Below are 27,774 nucleotides of genomic sequence, written 5' to 3'. Positions count from 1 at the left end.
CACCCGCTACAACAAATTGTGTGGCATAAAACACGAGTATGCGAAGCTTTGCTACTGCATCGGTTCTTGATAGTAGGATGGGTTGCTTCACGGTATCTTCGTGAGCTCTCCTGGCAACTTCATCGGCATGTTTGTTGCCCATGATGCTGCAGTGGCCTGGGAGCCACTGAAAAGTGATGTCATGTCCATTCTCTCCTAGTTCTTGATATAGCTGCCTTATTTCCAGCGCAAGTTGGTTTTGTGGTCGTAGACCACAAAACCAACTTGTGCTTGAAATTGCAAGACATTGCAGGGCTGCATTGGAAACCGTAAATACATACTGTGCATTTTGTGCCATGCCACCCCACAATCTATAATTAAGGCCCATCTGTGTCCGTGTTTCACTTCGCGCTAGAACCCAAAACCAAGGCCCATCTTATAGGCCGCCTCGCAAGAGTGCCAACTTCGCTTGTAATGTAAACAATGCACTAAATGTGGTTTGCTCTTCCTATCCTGCAGCCAACCCTCTTCTTTTTGGAGACTAGTTTCCTAGGCATTGAATGGCACAGCACAGTACCTTCTCTAGTAAACCAAAGCCAAACAAGATTTTCTGGACGTTTGCCTCACCTTAAATGTAACCCAACTCATATCGGAGCCAATGCATGTTACCGAACACCTTTTGCATTTAGTAGTGGTCAACCATCCAGAAAGTTTGCCATCCATCGCCTTAGAGAAATTAGTGATCCCAACGTCATCCATGCTCCTTGTCACTTTACTCCAGATCTACAGTGGAACTGCGAAAAAACTATCCACTTTACAACAAAGTGCAATATATATGAAATTTACACAATTTTTTGCCTTCCTTCCAAGACACATTTTATAAATTCAGCATTCATGAAAATTGGCTGATATTCAAAGAGAAAATAAACAACTTGGCAAATAAGTTCGCACCAAGAATTACCTTTCGGACGCATAAACAAAAACCATGGTTTAACAATTTGATAAAAAGATTAAACAATAAAAAGGAATGCATGTATCGTGCTGCAAAATGTATGACAAGCACATGTGCATGGGAAAAATACTGCCCTGCTGAACGCACATACCTATCAACAATTCGCAAGATGAAAGATGCGTTCTTTGGTGATGACTTTCAGAAACTTTTAATCAATAACACCAAAAAATTCTGCCAGGTTAGAAACAGTCATGAAATGCACAGTGTAACAATTACTAATGAAGAAGATGAAACAGTCAATGATGTATAGTGTGCCAATCTCTTTAATGCAGCCTTTGTCTCTATTTACAGAACAACCTACTACGTACCTTCTTCCCTCACATGCTAATGCAACAAGTGTTATGCCAACCATCACCTTTTCCCCAGATGATATTTCATCCTTAATTGACAGCGTTAAACTCATGTCGTCAGCCGGCGTGGATAACATTAATTCAAAACAGCTAAAGAAGATGTCACTGCAGCGTTCCTGTGTTTGCTGTTCTCACAGTCGCTTTGAACTGGTGAAATCCCATACGACTGGTTATTGGGGAAGGTTGTTCCCATCCACAAAGCTGGTGACAGGAATTGTCCACTTAATTATTGCCCCATTTCAATAATGAGTTTGCCCTGTAAGATCATGGAACACATCATGTATTCAGAAATCATGAAGTTTCTTGACTCGAATAAATACTTTCATTCTACACAGCATGGGTTTGGCAAAGGCTTTTCCTGCGACACAACTGGCCATTTTCGTGCATGATATTCATACCAACTTAGATTCTAACCTCCAAACGGATGCAATATTTTTAGATTTTGCAAAAGTGTTCGACAAATTGGCACACCAATGTGTGTTATTAAAACCTTCTCTTGAGAACCTTAACCCCGACATTTTACAATACATTGAAGCATTCCTGACAAAGTAATCTCAGTTTGTTACATTTAACCACGCATCTAACCTCTTACCAGTGCCTTCCAGTGTACTACAAGGATCTGTTCTTGGGCCCCTAGTTTGCTTAAGATACATTAATGATTTACCCCTTCACATGTCTTGCATTGTTCATTTGTTTGCAGATGACTGTATCATTTCCCAAACAATTACCAGCACATCTAATCAAGACTTACTTCAGGAGGACTTTCAGGAGAACTGTTCACAGCAATGGTGCAATGGCTGGTTAATGAAACTTAATCCTAAGAAATGCAAATTGATAATATTTTCTTGTTGGCGCGATCCATTTCCTTACAAATACACAATCGATAACATTGCCGTGTGTGCTGCGCAGTCTTACAAGTATCTAGGTACCACTATACGTAACAAGTTATCTTGGCACGCACATGTCACTAACATCATTTATCTGCTAACAAGTCAGTCGGTTTCTGAAGCGTCATCTAAAATGTGCCCCAAACCAGTTAAACTACTGGCTTACCACCAACCTGTTTGTTACTGCTTCGAATGAAGGTATCGTGGCTCCTCTGGGTACTGTACAGGTCAGTATAGCTGCTTTTACTATACTTTCGAGATTGCTGATGATATTACCCTGCTTATCTTTCAGTGCATACATGCATACATCTTGGTTTGTCCTATGCCAAGTTTCCTTCTCACTCATTTCAGGCTATGTCCACTTTTTACGGCTTCCTCAGTCTTTCTCACATTATAATTTCGAATAACCCTTATTTTCGCCTTGTTGATCAGTTTTGATAGTTCCACCAATTCTATCTTATCTCTTCAGTTGGACAATTTCATTCTTTGTCGCTTATTTATTAGGTCCTTTGTTACTTGGGAGAGCTTGCCTAATGGTTGCCTTGGTGCCTTGCCTCCCACTTCCAATAGCTGCCTCTGAAGCTAGCCTAGTTACGGTTTCATTCATTACCTCTATGTCATCTTCATCTCTTTGTTCTAAGGCTGCATATTTGTTTGCAAGTACCAGCCTGAATTTGTCTACGTGTGCCCTTACTACATCTAGTTTTGGCCTGTTTCTTCTTAAGCACTTTTAGCCTTTCTCTCTTCAAATTGAGGTGAATCCTAGCCCCCACTAAGCTATGATCACTGCACTTTACCCTACCTAACACTTCTACATCCTGAACTATGCTAGGATGGCAGAAAGTATTAAATCAATTTCATTTCTTGTTTCACCATTAGGGCTTTTTCAGGTCCACTTCCTGTTGCTACACTACTTGAAAAAGGCGTTCATTATTTGCAGCTTATTCCTTTCTGCGAATTCTACCAGCATCTTTCCTCTAGCATTCCTAGAATCGAAGCTGTAGTTGCCAATTGCTTGTTCACCAGCCTGCTTTTTCCCCACTTCTGCATTGAAGTCGCCCATTACTACAGTATATAGAGTTTGCACTTTTCTCATCGCCAGCTCAACACCTTCATAAAACTGACCTACTTCATCATCATGGTGAGTGGATGTTGGAGCGTAAGCTTGTACTACCTTTAATCTACACCTCTTATTAAGTTTGATTACGACTACAGCTACCCTCTCATTAATGCTGTAGAATTCGTCAATGTTGCCTGCTATGTCCTTATGGATTAGGATTCCTACCCCGTATTGCTTCTTATCTAGGAGACCTCTATAGCAGAGGACTTGTCTGTTATTCAGCAATGTTTAAGCCTCTCCAGTTCTTTTAATCTCACTAAGGCCGATGATAACCCAAACAATGTCTTATAGTTCCTCAAAGAGTCTTGATAATCTAATCTCACTCGACAGAGTTCGGGTGTTAGAGGTTGACAGGGTCAGTTTCCATTGGCGGCCTGTCTGGACCCAGAGATTCTTAGCACCCTGTGCTGTGTTACAGGTCTGACCGCCGCCTTGGTCAGGTGCTCCACAGCTGTTGTGGACTGAGGGCCATGGGTTAATTGTACGAATCATGAGGGAGGTAGTAGCCGAATACTGAACCAGGGAGGCCAATTCCTGTTCTGGTGAGGGGGTGTCTTTGTTGAAGCTTAGTGGGCCTTCCTAATTTGGTTGCACCTGGATTAGTATAGCCCCACTTGCTCTCGGCATATTTTGCCGGTGTCAAGCACCACTCCAAGCCTGGAGATGTAGTACAATGAAGGAAGTGAAAGTAGAGTTTACCATCCTCAAAAAAAAAAACAAAGAATTGTACAAGGATTCGAGCTTCTGACTATGGCAACCAAGCATTTGACATAGGTTAGTCAGATAGTCCCATAGGCGGCGAGGCTGCCTTATCGCGGAAAAGTCCAGCCCAGAGGGCCTTTCATGCTTAAGAGAGCCCTTGATTCATCCGCCATAGGCAGGTTTAGGTTTAGGTCCATAGGTTGCATAATATAGCGTCAATCCTCAGTGGTTCAAACATCGAGGCTCCGGAATCTCACGCACGCATGCAGCCACGAACACGCCTAGGTACACTATATATTTTCTGCCAACTTGAACAGCACTTAAGACGTGTGTGAAAAAAAGGAAGAAAAATGAAAAGGCTTCACCACTTACTAAAAAGCCCCAAGCCGTATATACGCGGAGATACACCCGTCCGCTTACTGTCGTGTCTGCCTGCTCCTGGCCATCATTTGCATATACAGTCGAACCAACTTACAACGATACCGGTTTTAACAATATATCGGTTATAACAATGAGAAGCTACTGCACCGTCAACGTTTGTATGTTTTGCATGGTGAAATAACCAGCGTACTACTATGCCCAAATGCCGCATTATTGGTCATAATGATGAAGTCTGGCTGCTCGGTGTCCGAGCCGAAAGGTAGTGAAATGCGAAATGCTTGAAAAGAAAAAAAGAAAACGAGAAATTTGAGCCACTGCACAATGGCTCACTGCTCGAACGGCCACCGCACGCTCATTTTCCAGCCTTCTCCGCGTGCCTCTCTCCTGTCGCCCTTCCACCCCTCCGTACACGAATGGACCGGGCCACCTGTGCTGCTTGCATCTTGCTCGCTGGCTTCTCATTCAATGCAGTTCTGCAAAGAGCGTAGTCACCCGTGTTTGTCTTTGTTCGTTGCGTCGAAATCATTCCTGGCCACATGGTTTCTCAGCCTCTTTTGACTCACCGCTGAAACGGAAGATGACTGAGCCGCCCGCTGATACTTGGCAACGCACGACTTTACCGGTAAAAAAAAGCGCACGGCTATAGATTTGGAAACCAAGTGCTTCTAACTGATGAGGCAATCGTTGTGAACATGCTTGCATTGGATAGTGACAGCGATGACGGCAGTGATGACGTGGTAGGGCAGGCTTCCTCAACGGTGTCCTCACAGGAGGCCACAGCAGATGATTTAGCCCCTCCGGGACTTCGTTTTCGCGAAGAACCTTCCGCTGCACTACGTGGAGTACCTGGATACCTTGGAGAAGGATGTCGGCAAGGCTGACAGACATAGGGCTTTCTCTGCAATGCAGTGCGACATATGTTGCGGGATGCTTGTGGCGATATCGCCTCAGCATTTCTTCTGTATTTCTCAAGCTGACAGACTACCGCGGCAAGCTCCTCGGATATTTTAAAAGGCCCTTTTTGGAACCACCAAAGCGCTGCCTCGCCGGTGCTCGCATATCGCTTGCCACCCGTGAACCCTCTTTGCAGTTATAGCAGTGCCATTCTTTAACGCCGACAGCCGCGGCTTGTTACACGTGATTGGAGCGCCCAGGAAGCAGTTAAACGAGTGAGCACAATCAGCAGCCAGATGGAGGAAGGTGGTGGAGAGGGGAACCGGCCTCCCCGCCATTATAGTTTGCTAAGATCAGCTCTGCCATCCCCCTATATTGATTTTTTCGTGCAACCCGGTTTTCACAATTATCGGTTATAACAATAGAATTTTCGTGGCATTTGAATATTGTTATAAGTAGGCTCAACTGTATGCTGACACTTTCGCTCCCGAGTAAATACTAAGAGTGGCAGAACAATTTGGTTCTGAGCTGCCCCTAAAGCAGACGACCTTGACAGCGCTTAGGTGTCTTCAACCTTTCTACATGTTTGGACATCGCTCATACTAGAGCTAATGAGAAGAAATGGGGGAACAGACCCCTTAGCTTACCGGAGCATTTCAGACCCATACACTAGGAAGCCAGGAATACTATGCCTCATTTAAGCTACACCAATGTCATCTGCGATGAGTCAGACATAGTATGTACACTTCGCGCATGGAAGCAATTGACAATTCTGTTTCTTCTGCACTTGCAATACAATTCCTGGGAACACAAACAGAAATACGCAAGAGCAAATAAGTGCAAATGTAGACGAAAGGAATGGACGCAAATACGACCGTTCTAACGTGATGACAATCTGTGTGTTAACTTTACAAGTGGTGTCACTACATGCTTTCACCTTGTTCTTTGCGTGGATACTGTAAGGCCTTCTCGTCACTTTTCTCTGTTCCATTGTGCAAAAATTTTGCATCATCAAAAAAAGCCTGTTTCTGCAGCGCGCCTTGTAAATTGCCACAGATAAATTCTTGAGTATTTGTAGTGTTAGAAGTGTACAGTGCTAACATCTACTCGCGCATTAGATTCTCCAAATACATTTGCAAGATCTGTATAAGCAAATTTCTATGTGTGTAAACTTACAAAGAGAAAATCTCATACATTCTTTTTTTACATCACCGTGACCTGTACAGATGTTAGGAATTTGTCTGCGTTATATTTTCTAGTGTCGCCACTAGAAATTATGCGTAAGGTATGTCAGTAGTGTATGTCTAAGCCCTTTTCGTAAGTCTTCCGCCATCGACAGGTTTTGCTGATCACCATAGGTTGCATAATATAGTGTCAATTCTCAATGGTCCTAACATCGAGATTCCGGAATCTCACACACGCATGTGGCCATGAACGCTCCTAGGTACACTATATATTTTCTGAGAATTTGAAACAGCCTTTAAAGGGACACTAAAGGTTACTATTAAGTCAACGTGGACTGTTGAAATACCATCCCAGAAACCTCGAAACGCTTGTTTCGTGCCAAGGAGAGACTTATTTTAAGAGAAAATGCGTTCTGAAGCGTCCGCGTACCTCTAGCGCAGTTCAAATCGCCCGCCCTCCGATCGAGGAGAACTGACATCATGGTCTCATAGTGACGTTGCGCCATCGGTGAGTAGAACGGCGTCCGCAGACGGCGCTACGGCTTTTCTGCGCAAAACGCGAACGCGCGGCCAGAAACAGAGCCAAGACAGAGCCGACAGCAGAGCGAAAGCGGGAGTATGGTGGCTAGCGGAAGGAGAAACGAATTACGTCCCACGTTACGTCCCACGGCACACGGAGAGTCCGTTTTCGTTAAACTATAGGCTGCAGCGAGCTCGCAGCGTGGTCGGCGTGGTCTATGAGAAGCGACGAGCCTTTTCGCACTCGCAACAGGGCATAAAAATGTGCGAATCGACGCAAAACTCGGCCTAGAAACGTGCTTCGCCACAGCCAGGGCTCAATACGACCCAAGCTGGCACGACCCAGATGTCGTTTCCTGCACCGCCACCAGGCGCCGCTACTATACCTCACACTCCAGCGCAAGACGCCCATAAGCTGGTACTTCATTCTATGACGCTAACTTCGACGCTCGTCGCAATGGAACCTGACACCGACAGATTGGCTCGCGATGGTGAGCTCAACTTCAGCGATTTGAGCACCGACGAGCGCGACCTGCTTCTGAGGGCTCGCACTGCCGGCGTCGTTGCGTACTACGACGGCGGCCTCGACACCGGCTCTCCGGAGCGGGAAAGCAACGAGGGCTTCCCACGACATCACATGGACGTGGGATTCTCGCTGCTTGTTCCAAATGAAAGTTTCGCGAGCAGAACCCTCACAGCACGACGCGATAACGAAACTACTGAAACTCCAAAGCGTGCGCGGCGCAGAGTCGAGCGAAAACGAAACCTTTCGAACACCCATATTACTGAAGGGTAACGTCAAAATGTTATTTTTTCCTAGAATCGAATAGACGTAGACAAGTAGCATTTTTTCCGGCTTATAATCGAATGAAATGATATTTTTAATACGAGTAGTTGAGTATTAGTAACACAAATTATGAGGAGACCTTTCGTCATCGGGCTAGTACCGGAATGTCGCTGGGGGGTCTCAAATCGTGTCATGCATTTACCTCAATTTCTCGGTTACTAAAGCTCTGTTCGCGATTATATTGACGCCTTAGACGTTCTAGAACATTGCTCTACCACTTTAACTTGAGTTTCTGGTAACCTTTAGTGTCCCTTTAAAACGTGTGCGAAAAAAAAAAGGAAGAAATTGGCAATTACATGCTCTTTATCATCGAACACTTTGTTTGACTTGTCGTCATACTGTAATAAATCATGTAAGTGCCACACTTCCTTTTTAACAATTTTGACAAAGTGCGGCCCTTACACGGGACCGAACTCTTGGTCAGAATTGTGCCAGTGCAATCGGCAACTTGTGCACACCCAGTATGTACCTGTAGTGCACACGAGAGAGGGAGACAATTGTTCCAGTGCTGGAGCTCAATCTCAACTGATCTTTTTTTATATTTTTGGTCCCCAGCGCCAGCCAGCTAAGTTCCCACACCACTCCCACATCACTTGACCTCATCTTCTTTCCAAGAGCGATCACGTCGACGCCACGACTGGCTTCAGCCAGTCAAGTGCGATGGTGTCAGTTTAGCCATGAATGTCCACGATGTGTGTGGACTCTCGCCTCTTCAGTATGGGAAAGGGTTCAAGGTAATGTGGGTAGAGAGCAGGCCAAAGACCTGGATTGCATTGGCAAGGTCAGTAGAAATGTAAGGTGTACATGCTGGAACAGGACGCATCAGTGTCGCTGGGACTACATATTGTTGCATTCAAGGTCGACATGCAGCTCTCGCCACATAGTAGTGGCATGCGGAAGTATGCAGCGCATGAAAATTCGCCGATGTGCGGGCACGGCAGTGTGGCACCAAACGCAGTTGCTTCTCCCCTGAAATGTTTTTGTTTTTCCAAGTTTTGGGCTGCTAAGTTGGGGGTGCAGCCTTTATACGAGTCTATATGGTACACCTTTACAAGCCCCTGCACTAACAGAACATAACTGCTACAAAAACAAAGATAATTTATCACTCTGTTAAATATACTGTACCCCGACGAAATCATGCTAAGTGCTTTTGAACTGTGCAACAAACAAAAGACCAGGAGTTTATTTTATTTATTATTTATTTTATTTATTTATTTATAAATACTACAATCCCTGGTCTGGATTTTAGTAGGGTGGGAAATGAGTGATACATGATCTGATACAATAATATTCGCAGACAAGAGAGACAGAGAAAAAAGAAAAAAAAAGAAGAATGTATACAATGCAATCCATATACTCATAGATATACAAACATATACAGAGATATATACCGATACGACATATCCATAAACACATACTACACACACACATACATACAGTATACACGCCCTCGGTTCATCTAGAGCAATACATTTACAAAGCAGGTTAGCGAAGCACAAAAGCAAAATATATATAAAGAACGAGATTTATATGCACAAGCTTGAGAGAAACTAAGCCAAGGAGGGCTGTAACACTTAGTCATTTCTTAATAAATTCCAATCACGAATCGTACTTAGGAAAAATGAATATTTAAAACAATTATTATGTGTTTGGTATGGTGCTAATGCTTGATCATGCCGTTGTCTGGTGTTATAACCTGAGGAAAATCGAATAACTGTAGATGCATCAACCATAACACGTCCCGCTGGTATTTGATATAGAAATTTTAAACGTGAATGATGGTTTCTCATGGCTAGAGGTTTTAAATTAGCTCTGGTTAACAAGTCTGTTACAGATGTGCGGTCATAACGATTGTATATAAAGCGAACTGCTCTTTTCTGAATCATTTCCAGCTTTTCAATATTTGTTTTTGTGAATGGATCCCAGATAACAATGGCGTAATCTAACCTAGGCAGAATGAACGAGAAGAAAGGGGGTTAACCGAGGGGCCCGATTTTTATTAGTCATATCACGAGAAGCCAACAAAAACTGACACCAAAGACAACATAGGAAAAATTACTTTGTGCTTAATAAATGAAATAAAGAAACAATAAACTACTGGAAATTAAAGGGGGTGAAAAAACAACTTGCCGCAGGTGGGAACCGAACCCACAACCTTCGCATTTCGCGTGCGATGCTCCACCAATTGAGCTGCCACGGCACTGCAATGTGCGCTGCGATGCGCGTTAAAGAGCCCCTCACACATAGCAAATTTTGGTTATATGCTGGTAGTTGTTACATGCCCTCTAAGGAGCATTCTACTGCAAGAATTTTTCAAATTGGTTCATGAATAGCTGAGATGGAGATATTTTAGTGCTGCAAACTCATGATTTCAGGAGGCAAGTGTCACCGCAAACATAACGCTCTCTCTACTTGCACCCATCTAGCCTCCGCCAGCGAAATTCCTTCCCTGCATTCTCCCATACCTGAGCTGGAGGATCGCATGGTGCATATGTCACGGGCCCCACCTCCTTTTTCTTCCTCGCATTTTTTGGTCTGTGGTGCACTTCCACTGGTAGTCTCTTGCGTGAGCTATTGCGTTTGTTTTGTTTTGTGCAGCGCACGATTTTGCGCGCTGTGCATGAGAACACCTGACTACCAGTATAAGCCAGTGTTACACGAAGACTGAGGCAGATAGATGCAAGTGGATCAGAGCATAATCTCACGCCGGAACATCGTAGAGAACGACATAGTTTCACTCTCTGCAAGCGCTACTGCACGAGATGGGAACAAGCAGACCAAACGGAAGTACATCTTTCTTGCTACGGCACAAAGTAAAACAAAAACATGCAGACATAGTTTGTATGTTTTATTATTTCTCTAAACATTAATTCTTCTATTTTAAGCAATAGATCAAACAAATAACTGCTGTTGCTTTGAATAATTGCCAAAATCACGTGCCACTATGAACGACATCATAGCACTGCCATGCATGTAGGTGCACCTGTGCGATATACGTCGACTCTCCAGCTGGGAGCATGGCAATTGTGAAAAAATGGCACTTGGTTTGAAATTTAAGCTCTTTCCGTGGTGCACAGGGATGAAGTACTATGCAGACACGATCGTTAGCGTGCAGTGCATGCGCTGTGCTTATCGGCTCAAAATGGTCAGACCTGGTATATCACCACAGTATATCACCACTGTTAAGCAGAACAACAACCCACTACATGGACACATATTGTCCCCATCTATGGCCACATGTTCATCTTCCAAGTTTTTTCTCCAACACACTTTGCTCATATACTAATTAGCTTTATAGTCTACGTCTAATCATAGGTGTCTCAAAATGTATGAGGCATATTTTAAACATTAATATTTTTATTAGTAATTCCAATTATAATCATCATCTTGGTGTACACAGTTCCCCACACTGTGCTTGTCCCCATCTATGGCCACATGTTCATCTTCCAAGTTTTTTCTCCAACACACTTTGCTCATATACTAATTAGCTTATAGTCTACGTCTAATCATAGGTGTCTCAAAATGTATGAGGCATATTTTAAACATTAATATTTTTATTAGTAATTCCAATTATAATCATCATCTTGGTGTACACAGTTCCCCACACTGTGCTTGAAAGAGATATGCACTTGATGCCAGGGCAACATTCCCCTAATTGATACAGTAAAAGCAACCTATCGGCATACTTGTGGAAAATAAAGATCACACCATTATGCATCAACAACAGTTCATTAAAATTACAAACCACTGTAATGGGCATGTATCACTACACTTTGACAAAATAAATAACTGCTAAGAGTGCATGCAATTGTTCACAAGGATGCTTACTGCCTGAGTGATTCCTTTCTTGGTTTCCTCGCTGATGGCACTGTCAAGCACAAAAGAGTCACCAAAAGTTTCTGCCTGAAAAAAAAAAAAGTTTCCTCAAATAAGATGTAAGTAAACAACATAAAGATACATTCATGGTGGACTGGAAGTGCAAACACACACAATGAAGAAGAACGAGACACAACGAGCACAGACTGGAACTAAATTTTATTCACACATGGAATAAATAAGTGAGAAAGACATGGAGGAAGAAAAAAAAGGTGAAATTACACTTATCCCAGTTTTTTTTTGTTTTCTCCTCTCCATGTTTTTCGCACGTATTTATTTTGTGTATGAATAAGATTTAGTTCCAGTCTGTACTCATTGTGTCTCGTTATTCTTCGTTGTGTGTGCCACTTTCAATCAATTATGAATCTTGAAAGGGAAAAATGCTATAGCTACAGCTGCCCAGGCATGCCAGATTGCCTACCGTCACCTTTCTGAGTCGCAGGCAAGACATAAGTCTCTTTATGACAACCGTCATCGTGATGTCCAGTTCTCTGCCGGCGACCTCGTCCTGCTTTGGACTCCTTCACGGCGTGTGGGCCTACCGAAAAAACTGCTCTCCCGGTACTCTGGCCCTTACTGCATTGTCTGACAGCTCAGTGATGTGACTTATGAAGTAGCCCCAGCCGATGCTTCCCCATCGTCCACGTCAACTGATATCATCCACGTGGGTCTTCTCAAGCCATATCATGCGGCTGCCATCTAGAAGGTGCTGGGCCGGTGCTTTTACCGCCGGGGGTTATGTCACAGTGCCACGAGAGGGACAATGTCGACGATCACCAACGAGACGAAAGAGACGACGTAGTGGGGCTAACCTAACGTTCAGCCATACTGGATGTGCCGACCTATCATCTGCAGAGTAAACACGGTCCCATTTAGCCTTATATCTCTGCCCGTTTCAATATTTCTTATACCACTCAACAAGATGCCGCATTTTTCAGGTATGAGCCATTGCAACGCGCCACTTAAGGCTTTTGCCTTAAGTGGGAGGCAGCATGTAGGGGTAACTGCCGCACCCACGATTTAGGCCGGCCAGCCATGGCACAAGTGACAGAACATGGTACACAGCCATGGTCCACAAATAGAACACGCCCTAGCGTGTTCTGTTCTCGCACTACAAGCTCGTGAGCCGTCTTCTTCACCGGCTCTGGAGGCAATAGTCATGCTGCTACAGGTCCCCTCTCCTATTGCAAAGCATGACTGAAATATGGGCAAAAGGTGCGTTGTTTTATACTTTGCAACTCGGCAAGCTGAGTTGAGGCATACCGGCCTGTTTTTGGGCACGTGCCGAGAGTTCAGGCAGTTGAGGGGAACAACGAAGAAGACGGTGTCGTCAAACGGCTTGCAGCGGTGGCAGTGGCATTGGTAGTGGCGTTGGTAGTGGCAGTATTGGGTTCCACAATACGAGAGAGATGTACCAGGCAGGACTGGCAGTGTAGGTTGTGAGCAAGGCATAGCCACAGTGATGCTGTAGTGCGAAAGCACAACCTGCTCCTGATTGTCGTGTATGCCCAGGCCTGTAGAAGTCGGAGCTCTGAAAGAAGACTGCCTGGCAGCTCACAACTTGCATGGAGATAGCGAAAGTGTTGGTCACTTGCATTGTTGATGTAGAAGTGGTTCTCAAGCTGAAGAAGCTAGATGGCACAGCTGCTACTGTAAAACTGTGGTAGGCTATGCGTCCGCAGAAGGTGTGAGCACAGAACATCGGAAGGCTTGCCTGCTGCTGCTTGCGGTGAAGTCTCGAATGCCGATAGCATCAGGGATGCGATCGTCGCTGAAGCAATCGCAAAGGTTGTGCTTGTGGCATTGCCCTGCCTGCGAGAGTGAAATTTGTGCCTAGTGGAGCCAATGGGAGAGCCTCCGTATCAGTGATGAGTGAAGTGCCCCCGAATGAAAAGCGCACAGCATGTGGAAACGTTCAAGGAATGAGAGCGACAAGCTGTACAGCAGCTGACAGCGCTCACATTTGGCTGAGCGAATTCCTTGGAAAGAGCTGTCAGACAGCTGCCTCTGAGCTGGGGAGTAGGCTTGCAGATCAAGTAGAGGCTTGATGCTAAGGCCGGTGCATGCTGACAATCGGTACGGGTGGGTACAGGCGATGTGGGACGACAAGATGCAGAATAATGTGATGGTCAGGTGGCGAGAGCTGTTGTGACTGAGTGCTTGAGGTGACGTAGTGAGCAAGGACGGCTGTCTGCAAGTCCCCGTAGAAGGCGGGGCCAGGGGGTGGCAGCCGGAGCCTGGAATTCAGCCGGAGCCTGGAACCTTGTTGAAACGGAAGTGGCTGCCCAGCTGGATGAACCAGATGTCCGGCATGTCGACGTCGAAATCCCGGACACCCTAGAACCACGGGACATCTGCCAGATTGCGTGAGGCTGCGTCACTCACACCTTGGCAGAGTCAGTGCATTAATGCTGGCATGGTTGGGTTCACTCATTCAGGTCACCAATTTGTGGGAGGCGGCACAAAGACATAGCCGCCGTGGCCACGGTTTATTCAGGCCGGCCAGCGATGGTGTCACAAGATCTCGGGAGTGGGCGATACCGCGGCTGTTTAGGTAGAGTGCGCTAGCGTGTTCTATTCTCGCACTACATGCTAGTGGGCCATTTTTTTCTTCACTGGCTCTGGAACCGATAGTTGTGCCGCTACATATATACAGTAGAACCTTGTTCAAACATCTTGGAAAAAACCACGAGAGAAAACGTACTTGGTGGGAAAACATACGATCCGAAATAACTAAAAAATTTGATAGACTCAATTATTGTTGACATCTACGTACTGCAAAGCATCACGGGGATCGTTACAGCACGAGACTCCGACGCACGTCGAGCTGGTGGTGCTCCGGCATCCGAGATGCATTATGTTGTTTTCCTATTGCGTGGTGTTTTAAGAGGGCGACGGGAAACCGAAATGAAATCAAGCTATTGGGTGATGCCGGATGCCGCCGAAGAGAAATGTGATACCCGCATTGCGCCGCCTGCAGCAGGGGATGGCAGCACATTTGGATAATCACCTGGTAAAAACGTGCAGTACGCTACCAATCACACTACGTGCCACGTACTGTAAAACAGATAGGTGAAGGTGCTTATCACAATAGGTTTGGCAGCGATAGTGTGAATTCAGTGTTTGATGGCCCAGGCAGAGATTTGCTGGTATCGGAATGAGAAACTGCATGCACTGTCATTTTCACGCGAGACAGGCGGTTAAAGATGTTTATCGCAATAGGATTGGTGGTGATAGCTGTGAATGCCATGTGCAACGACCCCGAAGATTTCCTGGCACCGAAATGAGAAACTGAGTGTGCGCCAGCGTTTTCACATGAGACAGGCGGGCAAGTATTGTGGCGAAGCTGCAGCAGCAGGCAGCTATGCATATACAGTCGAATCCACTTCTAACAATATTCAAGAGCCACGAAAATTCCATTGTTAGAAGCAATAATCGTTATAACCGGGTTCCATGAAAAAGAATATCAAAATAGGGGATGGCGTAGCCGTTCCGAGAAAGCTATAATGGAGGGGAGGTCAGTTCTCCTCCCCATCACCTTCCTCCATTCGGCTTCCGATTGTGTTGAGTCATTTAACTGTTTAACTCTGCTTCCTGCATGCTCTGCATGTTGTTAACAAGCTGCGGCTGTCGGCGTTCAAGAATGGCACTGCTTCTATAATAACTGTAAAGAAGGGTCTCGGGCGGCAAGTGACATACGAGCTCCACCAAGGCATCGCTTTCGTGGCCCCAAGAGGTGCCTTTTAAAAAATGCGGAAACGTTGCCGTGGCAGCACCTCAGCTTGAGAAATCCAGAAGAAACGCTGGAGCGAGATCACCACAAACATCTCACCAAGCACTTCCCACTGGCTTGCACGAGAAAACCGCATGTTCGTCAGCCTTGCTTGCTTTACATAAAGCTTGCCGACATCCTTCTCCCAGGTGTCCAGGTGCTCCACGTAGTGAAGCAGAATGTCCCTTGTGAAAACAAGCCCATGAGGGACTGAATCATCTACAGGACGTCCCTTGGGGACAATGTTGAGGTAGCCTGCCCTATCACATCAGTGCTGCTGTCGTGGCCATCATGGTCACTATCCGATGCAAGCAAGTTTGCAATGATTGCCTCATGAGTTAGGAGCACTTAGTTTCCAAATCTATAGCAGTGTGCTTTCTTTTTCACTGGCAACGTCGTGCATCATTGCTGATGATCAGCAGGCGGATCAGCCATCTTCTGTTCTGGCGGCAAGTCAAATGAGGCTGAGAAACAATGTCGCCAGGAATGAATTCGATGCAATGAACAAAGCCAAGCAGGAGTGAATCCATTAGAAAAATTGTGCAGAATGAGGGCCAGAGAATAAAGGACCAACTGTGAGGGCCAAGCGAGCAGTTTGGGAGCAGTGCCGGCAGCGTTGTCAGCGAAGTTCGCGCGGTCCATTTGTGTTTCGGAAGGTGGCGTGGCGCAGAGCTATGGGGGCAGCGCATTCACGTTCAGAGGGATGGAAAGGTGTCGGGGGGGATGCGCGCAAGGCTGGCGTGCATTTCTCATGGAGAGAAGTGTGTGGCGGCAGTTGGGGTGGCGGATGGTCATGCAGAGGCTCGCATTTCACTTTTTCTTTTCTCTTTTCAAAGATTTCGCATTCCATTACTTTTCGGCACAGACACCCAGCAGCCAAACTTCATCGTTATAACTGATGTGCCATGGGGACATTGTAGTAAGTGGGTTATTTCCCCATGATAAACATGCAGAAGTTGACGGTGCAGCAGGTTTTCATTGTTATAAGCGATGTATTGTTAAGGCTGCTATCGTTATAAGTGGATTTGACTGCACTGTGCTCGATCGCGTGCACCTTGTGCATTTTCTTGTTTATAGGTGGTCTAGTGGCCGGAAAATGTATCATACTGTCACGTGGTGGTGACGTTGAAGAACACAGTAGCAAATACTGTGAAAGACAAAACTAACTTTTATTGGGCGAACCTGTGCCCACAAAAACAGGCTACACTTATAGCACAACGATAGCAGCGAACACGGTCGGCGAACACGGTCGGGAACATCTGAACCAGCAAAAATGAGCGTAACTCTATCGGGCTCTTTTTCGTGTTCTTGGTGGCGAATGCTGGCACCAAGAAAACGCACATAATGGGAACATATCAATGAGGTTCTATTGTATACAAATAGTAATCCGTCTTCTTTGTAGTCTTTGGCACTGACTTAGTTTTTTCTTTGGTAGCACCCTGTGACAACATATATATATATATACATATATATATATATATATATATATATATATTGTAGTGGGTAATATGAACGTGGCACTGTAGTTGTAGTGGGTAATCTGCATGTGGCACTGTGCGGACTGCCACCGCTGCGGCGCGAGACACGAGCGCGGGTTGTTGATGCGAAGCGCTAGGACTCGTGATCTAGAGCTACCTGCGATCCCTCGAACGAGCTACAATAAACCCCATTTCATTTGGTGGAGCTGCGGGGTAACCTCGAAAACTGGAACTCCGAAGCCGGACGCTACCGACTGCTGCGACCATGCCTGACGAAACCACCCAGGAAGATGCACCACAGCCTCCGACGGTCATCGTTTCCGGTGCATTGCGCCAGCGTGATCCTGCCATCTTTAGCGGCACCGATGATCATGACGTGGAGGATTGGTTGTCATCTTACGAAAGGGTGAGCCAGCATAACAAGTGGGACGACGTCACGAAGTTGCACAATGTGCTGTTTTACTTAACCGGCGTCGCGAACCTCTGGTTCCGAAACCACGAACACGATTTCACAACGTGGAGCAGATTCAAGACAAGTTTCACAGAAGTGTTCGGGCGCCCCGCTGTGCGCAAGCTTCGCGCAGAACAACGCTTACGGGGGCGCGCGCAACATCACGGTGAAACGTTCACAAGTTACATCGAAGATGTCATTGACCTGTGTAAGCGCGTGAATCCGTCAATGGCGGAACAGGACAAGATAAAACACATTATGAAAGGCATTGATGAGGACGCATTTCAAATGTTGCTAGCGAAGGATCCGCATACCGTGGCCGAAGTTATCAACTTGTGCCAAAGTTTTGACGAGCTACGGAAACAACGCATCTTAGCTCGGCGCCCACCGCCTACGGAAGATTCGTTAGCAGCATTGGTTATTGGCGACAACCACACAACTTTGCTGACGCAAATAAAAGAATTTGTGCGCGAGGAGGTCGCGCGACAGCTCTCGATTTTGCCGACCACGGAGAAGCCTTCTCAATATTTGGCTCCAGCGATCCGACAGGTAATTCAAGAGCAAGTGACCGAAGCTCTTCCACCTCCGTGTCAGCCGGCTCTCGTGGCCGCGCCTCTCACGTATGCTGAAGCCGCTGCACGGGCGCCTCGTCTGCCGGGATTCTCGCCTCCGCCTTCAGCGCCTCCCCAGCCGGTGTTCTCTCATCCGCCCTCGCCTCGCCAGCAGGTCGCTCCCTTTTTCAGCGCACAGCAGCAAGGCACAAATCCTTGGCGCACTCCTGACAACCGCCCAATATGCTATGCCTGCGGTACACCGGGACATGTAGCGCGCTTCTGCCGCCGGCGCTTGCCGGCCTTCGTGGGCACCGCGCGACCACCCAGCTCCGGCTTCCGACCATACCGTATGCCTCAGCGACCACCACCGGAAGTCTACGCTGCTGATGACATACCGGCACCGCAGTCACAGCTCTACAATACTCGTCGTTCGCCTTCCCCTCGTCGGCGCTCACTCTCACCCATGCGTCGTAGGCCCAATGCCAGTACTACTGAGGCGGAAAACTGATTTCCGCAGTTCCTGAGGCACGAACTGCGTCATCGTCGGAACATCAAAGTCCTCGTTTTTCCCCCGCTAACGTTATTGAAGTGTCTGTTGATGGCATCAAATGTCTTGCGCTCGTCGATACAGGTGCTGCTGTATCTGTGATTAGTGAGAAACTTTGCCGTGCATTACGGAAAGTGACCATGATGCCTTCGGTGTTATTGCTTAGAACAGCCAGTGCACAACAAGTTCAGCCTGTCGCTATGTGCACTGCCAGGGTGTTGATTCGAGACATTTTGTATTCGATTGATTTCTTTGTGCTAACTTGTTGCTCCCACGATGTGATTCTCGGTTGGGATTTTCTGTCGCGCCATCACGCCGTCATTGACTGTGCACGTGCTGAGGTTCAGTTCTCCGTTCTGTGCGATTTGCCGTCTCACGACTTTCAAGTTCATGATGTTACCAGGATCTGTGTAGCTTCAGATACTGACCTTCCCCCTCACAGCGCGGTATTTGTCCCTCTTTCATGCGCATCGCTTGCCGAAGCGACGGTCATGTTTTCACCCGCTGCAGTCTTCATTCGCCGCCTACCTATATTGTTGCCTTTCGCCCTCCTCACAATTCACCATGGGGCTGCAGCAATACTGATTTCTAACCCAAATTCGTACACTTTGGCTTTGCACTGTGGCGAGACTATTGGTACCATCCAGACTGTGGACGCTGACGTTATTGTGCATTTCCCTGTTCCCGACGACGTGGATACTGCCAACGTAACAGCACTGGCACCCCATGTGCCATCTAACCGAGTACCACCGGATGTTTTTTGTCGCTCTATTGCCGATGACCTCGAGCCGACACAACGTGAGCAGCTTATTACTCTTTTAAATGATTTTCACGCCTCTTTTGACTGCAACCAAGCATCATTAGGCCGCACCAGTACCGTCTCTCACCACATTGATACGGGACACCACGCACCATTACGCCAGCGTCCGTACCGCGTGTCATCCACCGAGCGTCGTGTCATCGCCGAGCAAGTTGAAGACATGCTTGAACGTGGCGTTATCAAGCCATCCTGCAGTCCTTGGTCATCTCCTGTAGTACTCATTAAGAAAAAAGATGGCTCGATTCGTTTCTGTGTGGACTATCGTCGCCTCAACAAGATTACACGAAAAGATGTCTATCCTCTACCGCGCATAGATGACGCCCTGGATTGTCTTCATGGTGCCGAATTCTTTTCTTCTTTGGACTTGCGATCGGGCTATTGGCAAGTGCCAGTGGCTGAATCCGACCGCTCGAAGACAGCTTTTATTACGCCTGATGGCCTGTATGAGTTTACAGTAATGCCATTCGGCCTCTGCAATGCACCCGCGACATTCGAAAGGATGATGGACAATCTTCTACGAGGCCTCAAATGGAAGACGTGTTTGTGTTATTTAGACGACGTGGTAGTTTTCTCCCCTGATTTCACCACTCACCTCTCTCGTCTACGCGAAGTCCTTACTTGCCTTACCACCGCCGGCCTTCAACTTAACTTGAAAAAGTGCCGCTTCGGAGCCCGCCAGCTGACCATACTTGGCCATGTCGTGTCCAAAGACGGCGTCCTTCCCGACCCTGACAAACTTCGTGCTGTCGCAGAATTTCCGCGGCCGACTACAGTGAAAGAGCTCCGCAGTTTCGTCGGTCTTTGCTCTTATTTTCGCCGCTTTGTGCGCAATTTTGCCTGCATCATCGCTCCCCTGACAAAGCTCCTGGCTGGCTCTGGTGACCTTCGCGACTGGACTCCGGCATGTGACCAAGCCTTCACCACTTTGCGCCGTCGGCTTACCTCACCGCCTGTTCTACGCCACTACGACCCGAGTGCACCGACTGAAGTTCATACCGACGCCAGCGGCGTTGGTCTTGGGGCCGTCCTTGCACAACGGAAGCCTGGCTTTCCAGAATATGTGGTTGCATATGCGAGTCGTGCTCTCACGAAGGCAGAATCCAATTATTCTGTCACGGAAAAAGAATGTTTAGCTATAGTTTGGGCCTTAAACAAATTTCGCCCTTACTTGTATGGCCGTCCGTTCGACGTTGTGACAGACCACCACGCGCTCTGCTGGCTTGCGTCACTGAAAGACCCGTCGGGGCGTCTTGGACGTTGGGCTCTTCGGATCCAAGAATTTGACATTCGCGTCATTTATCGATCCGGGCGCCAACATTCTGATGCAGATGCGCTCTCCCGTGCGCCCATGCGATCCGACGAACGGCCACCTTCACCCATAGAGTGCCCGGTTGCTACGCTTGCCGTTAGTGACATGCCGTCTGAACAGAGAAAAGATCCGTGGATTGTGTCTCTTATTGACATTCTTAGCAGTTCTTCAACGTCTACATGCCCTCGAGCCATTCGTCGCCAAGCCACCCACTTCGTGCTACGGGACGCCATCTTGTACCGCCGAAACTATCAGCCCGACGGTCGCAAATGGCTGCTAGTCATCCCTCGCCATTTGCGTTCCGACGTATGCACGTATTTCCATGCAGACCCACAACAAGCTCATGCTGGCGTCCTGAAAACCTACGAGCGGCTCCGCCAGCGGTACTACTGGCGCGGCATGTATTCTTATGTCCGCAAATACATTCGGTCATGTGCAGCCTGTCAGCGACGCAAGACATCTTCTCATACGACAGGCCCTCTGCAACCTTTACCTTGTCCTGCACGTCCTTTTGATCGGGTTGGCATCGACCTTTATGGGCCTCTTCCATGCAGTGCTACCGGCAATCGTTGGATAATCGTCGCAGTAGACCACCTGACCAGATATGCTGAAACTGCTGCACTTGCTTCGGCTGCTGCTCGCGACGTCGCCGCATTCATCTTACGGCATTTCGTCTTACGGCACGGCGCACCGCGAGAACTGCTCAGTGACCGAGGCCGTGTCTTCTTGTCCGAAGTTATTAATGAGCTCCTCGCCGCGTGCCGCACTATTCACCGCACCACTACGGCGTATCACCCACAAACTAACGGTCTAACGGAACGATTCAACCGCACCCTTGGGGACATGCTCACCATGTATGTTGCGTCGGATCATTCCAATTGGGACGATGTCCTCCCTTTTGTGACGTACGCATACAACACCGCCGTTCAGGCTACCACAGGCTTCTCACCATTTTTCCTTCTTTATGGCCGTGAACCATCCACTACCCTCGACACCGTACTACCATATCACCCGGATGCCTCTGAATTCACCCCTCTTTCCGAAGTTGCTCGCCATGCTGAAGAGTGCCGCCAACTTGCTCGCTCGTTCACGTCGGATACCCAAGGAATCCACAAAGATCGCCACGACAACGATCAGCCCACACAGTCCTTCGCCGTGGACTCTCACGTCTGGCTTCGGCTGCCCTTCCAAGCTCCAGGCCTTAGCCCAAAGCTTGCTCCAAAATATCAAGGTCCGTACCGGATCGTCGCGTGTACTTCGCCTGTGAATTATGTGGTCGAACCGGTGACGCCATCTCCGGACAAACGCCGCCGTGGCCGCGAGACTGTTCACGTCAGCCGCCTGAAGCCGTACCACGACCCCCTTATCGTATCATCGCCTTAGGTCGCCAGGATGGCTCCTCTTCGCCCCGGGGGAAGTTGTAGTGGGTAATATGAACGTGGCACTGTAGTTGTAGTGGGTAATCTGCATGTGGCACTGTGCGGACTGCCACCGCTGCGGCGCGAGACACGAGCGCGGGTTGTTGATGCGAAGCGCTAGGACTCGTGATCTAGAGCTACCTGCGATCCCTCGAACGAGCTACAATAAACCCCATTTCAATATATATATATATATATATATATATATATATATATATATATATATATATATATATATATATATAATGTTAGATAATTGGAAATGGACAGTGCAAGACTGTCAGCAACCCTTCAATGTGCCGGTATGTTTACGCAGCATTATGAAGGGTGATGAAAAGGCCTTGTTGAACAAAAGGCCAATATTTCGATGAAGATTCAGTTCAATGCCAGTACCATATGTACACGTGTGCCTTATTTTGTCCCCTTTTCATGCAATGCAAGTTATTGGTGAGAAGCAAGCCAGTGATTGCGATTACACAATTTTGTCTCGGCACTTTTTATTGTAAACTAAACTCTCTCCTTACAAAAGAAGGAAAGCTAATTTTTAGTGGTTTTGTAATTTATATTTATATTTGAAGTATGTTTATTGATGAAACATATTTATACTCTGATATACTGCAGTTTGAATGCATCTATCTCTCACCCATGGACACCCGAGTGGCTGCAGATGCTCGAGCTCTGCGGAGGCGCAGTCAAGTTGGTGGTTAGGCACCAGCTTATGGGGGCACCAGCAACCATACACATCAGACATTTTTACTACACTCCTAAAATATAGTGGTGTACGATTAGTGATTCTTGAGGCCAAATCAAATGCGAATCAAATACGAATTGAATAGTGCCACAAGAGAATAAAATCAAATTGAATATTGAATAGTTTTTGAATAATGAACAGCCATTATCGAAATTAATATAAAACAATGTTCGTGTCCTAGTATTCTTAAGGTTAACAAGTTTCAGTCATTACACAGTACATTATCAGGCATTGTTTATTAAAAAGTCGCGATTTCGCCTGAAACGCGAAGCGCCGATTGTGATAGCAAATTAGCAGATCGCTATACTAAGTAAGAATAGTAATTTTATCCATCGTATAAACTCGTAAACATTCACCTACTAACTGAATTAACAGAGAAGGTGTCACACCTGCACAGGTAAACATGAACCCATCTCGCTTGAAGACCGTGAAAACTTACTGTCGAAACGCTGGAGTGAGGAATTGCAGCAGCAGCAGCAGCAGCAGCAGCAGCGAGCTAATTGACCTTTGTGCATATCTTACTTTAACGCGAACAAAACATCGAGAGCTTAGTGCATACAAAGGTATCAGCACTACGCGCACTCTGCACACACTGCGGATCGCTTTGAAGATGAAGCCCACGTGGCCGCGGACTTTGGCCATGTCGCAGATCGCTTTCAAGATACAGCAGCCACCGGTGAAGAATGCACTCCCCCCCCCCCCCTCAACTCGCCCCCGTGCCTCGCAAGAGGGCGCACTTGCGGCCTGAATGTGGCTCAATCACGAGATTGAGTCGCGTTCACCGGCTCACCCTCACACACTGAATACAGCACGCGGCGACATTTTTATCGCCCTTGAACTTTATACGAAACGACACGGCGGTGGCAGAAATGCCCCTGGAGTGTCCATATAGTTGCTATCACAATAAAAGCACAAATGGAGCATTAGGAGCAAACAAGTAGTTTTTTCACATACACAGGACTGTTCAGGGAGAGCATGAATGATTGCTGTACGGCCTGTAAAGTATGGCTACCTAAGAGACATAGCCTGCTCCACTATGCAATTTATTAAATTGAAGCTTTCTTTGCCTCTTCCTTCGACTTTCCCACTGCTGCTGCTGCTGTGGGATGCTGTGGCTGCTGCTGTCGCGCACACTGCCTCGGGGGCGTGTTCAGAGCGCGTTATGACAGGCGCGAGTCAGACAGGAAAGGCGACAGGGGAAACTAGTTTTCATCCCACTGCGTCAAATGTGCACAATGCCCTCTGGAGCTCCCTGGGGGTCGCTACTTTAGTCGCTTGACAGCTGTAATTATCCACGACTCCCCTCAGAAGCATTGTAGAAACTGCAGCACTTGCCTTTCTACTAATGTGTGAAGCCAGAGGGGACACGGAAAGAACTGTAGAGAGGAGAAGTGGGGAAGAAGGAGAGGGAGGAGAAGAGTCCGTTCCCATACAAGTGAGGGGGGGCATGTGACATGAGTAGGCAGGCAAACCCCACTACTATACGACAGCTGTTGCGGGGAAATGGGATACGCTTAAGTTCAAGGTATGGTACAGCATGTTGCTGCTATTTCTGAAAAATAAACGTCATGCAAATATGTCCAGCGGGCAACTTATGCAGGGATGCAGAAGCAGAGTCGCATTAATTAAAGCTCACCGCAGGGTCCAGGAGACACTTCGGAAGCGGTCGACCATCAAATCGACACTTCTGTGCTTGCTGCATTAGCTTTTCGGCTATGGCATTGTTAGAGGTAATGGATTTGATCCCAATCGCGGCAGCTGCATTTCAACGGGGACAAAATAGAAAACACATGTGCACTTAGATTTGGGATACGTTAAAGAACATCACGGATGTCAAAATTAATCCGGAGTCCGCCACTACAGCGTGCCTCATAATCTGAGTGTTGTTTTGGCATGTACAGCCCCATAACCAATTCAAGTTTAATACTTCTGCCACAATGCGATGTGCCAAGTGAGGAAATGACAACACTCAACCCTCTCAGAGGTTATAAAATATGGTGCACAACAATGCCTCAAGCAAACACCTCTTTCTGTGTGTTCTGTATATTGTGCAGACAAAGAGCAGTGGTGCATACAAGGTAACTTGTAACATCAACTCACCATTCGTGGGTTAGCCTAAGCGTTGAAGAAATTAAGCTTTAGCCGTCATCACCGTTAATTATAGTCAAACAAAGCATCCAGCACAGCAAGCTTCTCTTACATCGATTCCTACAGTGCGTGGGATCTGCATAATTTTGTTTTATGTCTATGCTATGTCCGTGGGGGTGAAAACTTACCATACTTTTGCTTCAGTTTAATGTTTATTTGGCACAGCTGATGTTTTGAAATATTAAAGTAGTATTTGAAAAATGCTACTCGCTTTTACGAATAGTGACTATTTTATCCGAAGACTGAATCAAATAGAACACTATTGGATTAGTTATTTGAAAGTTTAGTATATTCGCACACCCCTACTAAAATATGCCAACTTTTGCCAGTAATCAAAGTTATGTAATTAACAAGTGCAGAACAAGTCTGCCATTGAAGCAGAAGGCAGCTTAGTATATACAGTAATGTGTGGCTACCTAGAGAATATGACAGAAAAGCAGATTACTGCAGGCTTCATGATGCCACGACATTAAAATGCAATACAAGACTACGACGAATACCTGCTCAGACTGCAAGCTTGCCCCTATTTGCATATACATTTATCAGACTCAAAAACATTACATAGACACTTTCTCACTGTTTTCACCATGCTGTTGTTTCTGCTGCTAAATCTGTATTATCATTCCATCATGGCACGTCATTACTAAAGAAGTTCACCGAAGATTATGATACTCATTAATGTGAAATATGAGTGCAGCTCTATATGTGTTTTCATTTCGTGATATATTGAGGCAAATAATTTTAGAGACGTGTAGCAGAGTCAGACATCGTCGAACCTCTGATCTGCAGGTCAAGCACATCGGTTTTTATGACTCGTCAAAGGTTCGAGTGTAACCGCTGGTGCCGCTTGGTTTCCAGAAAATAGTACTACACAATTAGTACGGCGCATACAATCAGATTACAAAACAATCGCAAAACATGAAAATCAAAACAAGTGCGAACGACAGGTGATGCGAGCAGACGATAGTACGAAATGAGCTCCAGCTAAAACCAGATACGAGTATGCATCGAGCGGGTTCGCATGAAACCAGTTTCCCATGCACACGTCACTGAAGGGGCTGTTTTGAATGGTCTCCGGTGTTAGTGGCTCGTGTCGTTCATCTGCCACTCCGTGTTCGCTCTTTTATCTTTTGCTGTTGTGCTCGTTCGCTCCATTACGCTGCCGCCACTCGTCGCAGGAGCGGGTCATTAAAGGTTGCTCCGCGCTCTAAAAGGAACTGTTTGCCCCCATCATTGGACTGTCCATATCTCCAAAATTTGCATAGGACTTACCTCAGTTCTGTGACCGGTGGCCTTAACGAAACGCTCGAACTCAGCATTGCTGACCTCGTGCACGTCGATGTAGAAGTCATTAACACGAACTGGCCTTGCAGGATTCTCGCCATCAGCTACAAAGATGGGCTTGTCTGTCCCCATCTCAAACTCACCACCCCGCACAAACACCATCTGGTTGGTTCTCGGGTGCTCTGTGCTGCTCCAACCTGGACAGAAGTCCCAACATGGAAGTCGCATTCAAAAGTGCCTCTTGTGCAAGTTTTGTCACTGATAACACATTTGCAGCAATTCTCTGGGTAGACAAAGGAGCACCTCTAAACATTTTGCTAACCCACACCAGCTCCTATTACAAGTCAGACAGCTACCATAAAAAGCCTCACAGCCTTTATTTATATATTCAATTGCTATGTCAAACATATGTGATTTTCAATAGCACTGGTATGACTACGCTTCAGTCAAGGTAAGTCTTGTTTTGGAGGAAGAAACATAACAGATAAGAACACTGCAGAGCTATGCTTGGAGGCAAAAAACACTACACACATATAAGTACTGCTTCTCTATACATGTACACACACACATATATAATGTAAGATATATGGAAACTGACCCTTGCAATGTTTAACACCCGAACCCTCTCGAGTGAGGCTAGCTTAGCAGGACTCTGAAGAACTATCAGACATTGTTTGGGATATCATTGGCCATAGTGAGATTAGAACTGGTGAGGCTTATACATTGCTGAATAACGGACATGTCCTATGCTATAGAGGACTCCTAGATAAGAAGCAATACGGGGTAGGATTTCTAATCGAAAAGGACATAGTGGGCAACACTGACTAATTCGTGTTCGCGAATTCTACAGCATTAATGAGAGGATAGCTGTAGTCGTAATCAAACTTAATAAGAGGCATAGATTAAAAGTAGTACAAGCCTATGCTCCAACATCTAGTCACGATGATGAGGAAGTAGATCAGTTTTACGAAGATGTTGTATTAGCGATGAGAAAAGCGCAAGCTCAGTATACTGTAGTAATGGGCGACTTCAATGCAAAAGTTGGGAAAAAGCAGGCTGGTGAATGAGCAATTGGCAACTATGGCGTCGATTCTAGGAGCACTAGAGGAGAGATGCTGGTAGAATTCGCAGAAAGGAATAAGCTTTGAATAATGAACACCTTTTTCAGGAAGTGTAGCAACAGAAAGTGGACCTGGAAAAGCCCTAATGGTGAAACAAGAAATGAAATTGACATCATACTTTCTGCTGATCCCAGCATAGTGCAGGATGTAGAAGTGTCAGGTAGGGTAAAGTGCAGTGATCATAGGTTAGTGACCTTACCTTAATTCACCTTAATTTGAAGAGAGAAAGAGCAAAACTGGTCAAGAAGAAAGAGATAAACCTAGAGGCAGTAAGGGTAAAAGCAGACAAATTCAGGTTGGTACTTACAAACAAATATGCAGCCTTAGAACAGAGAGATGATGTTGACATAGAGCTAATGAATGAAACTGT

General features: G+C 46.4%; 1 protein-coding gene across 2 annotated transcripts in view; it reads right to left on the bottom strand.

Moving 5' to 3' along the window:
• Nucleotides 1-27,774, bottom strand: part of LOC142584671 (formylglycine-generating enzyme) — a 151,721-nt gene that overhangs the window by 96,413 nt on the left and 27,534 nt on the right. Inside the window, exons 2-3 of one of the 2 annotated variants that reach the window (XM_075694847.1) lie at nucleotides 26,272-26,480; nucleotides 11,704-11,778 (exon numbers count right to left, since the gene is read on the bottom strand). In XM_075694847.1, the coding sequence (XP_075550962.1) occupies nucleotides 11,704-11,778; nucleotides 26,272-26,480 (284 nt within the window). The remainder of the gene's footprint in view (nucleotides 1-11,703; nucleotides 11,779-26,271; nucleotides 26,481-27,774) is intronic. The other variant, XM_075694848.1, reaches the window with a different exon arrangement.

The sequence above is a fragment of the Dermacentor variabilis genome, chromosome 6 (genome assembly GCF_050947875.1).
Source record: "Dermacentor variabilis isolate Ectoservices chromosome 6, ASM5094787v1, whole genome shotgun sequence".
NCBI classification, from domain to species: domain Eukaryota; kingdom Metazoa; phylum Arthropoda; class Arachnida; order Ixodida; family Ixodidae; genus Dermacentor; species Dermacentor variabilis.
This window is presented reverse-complemented; position numbering and strand designations above follow the sequence as displayed.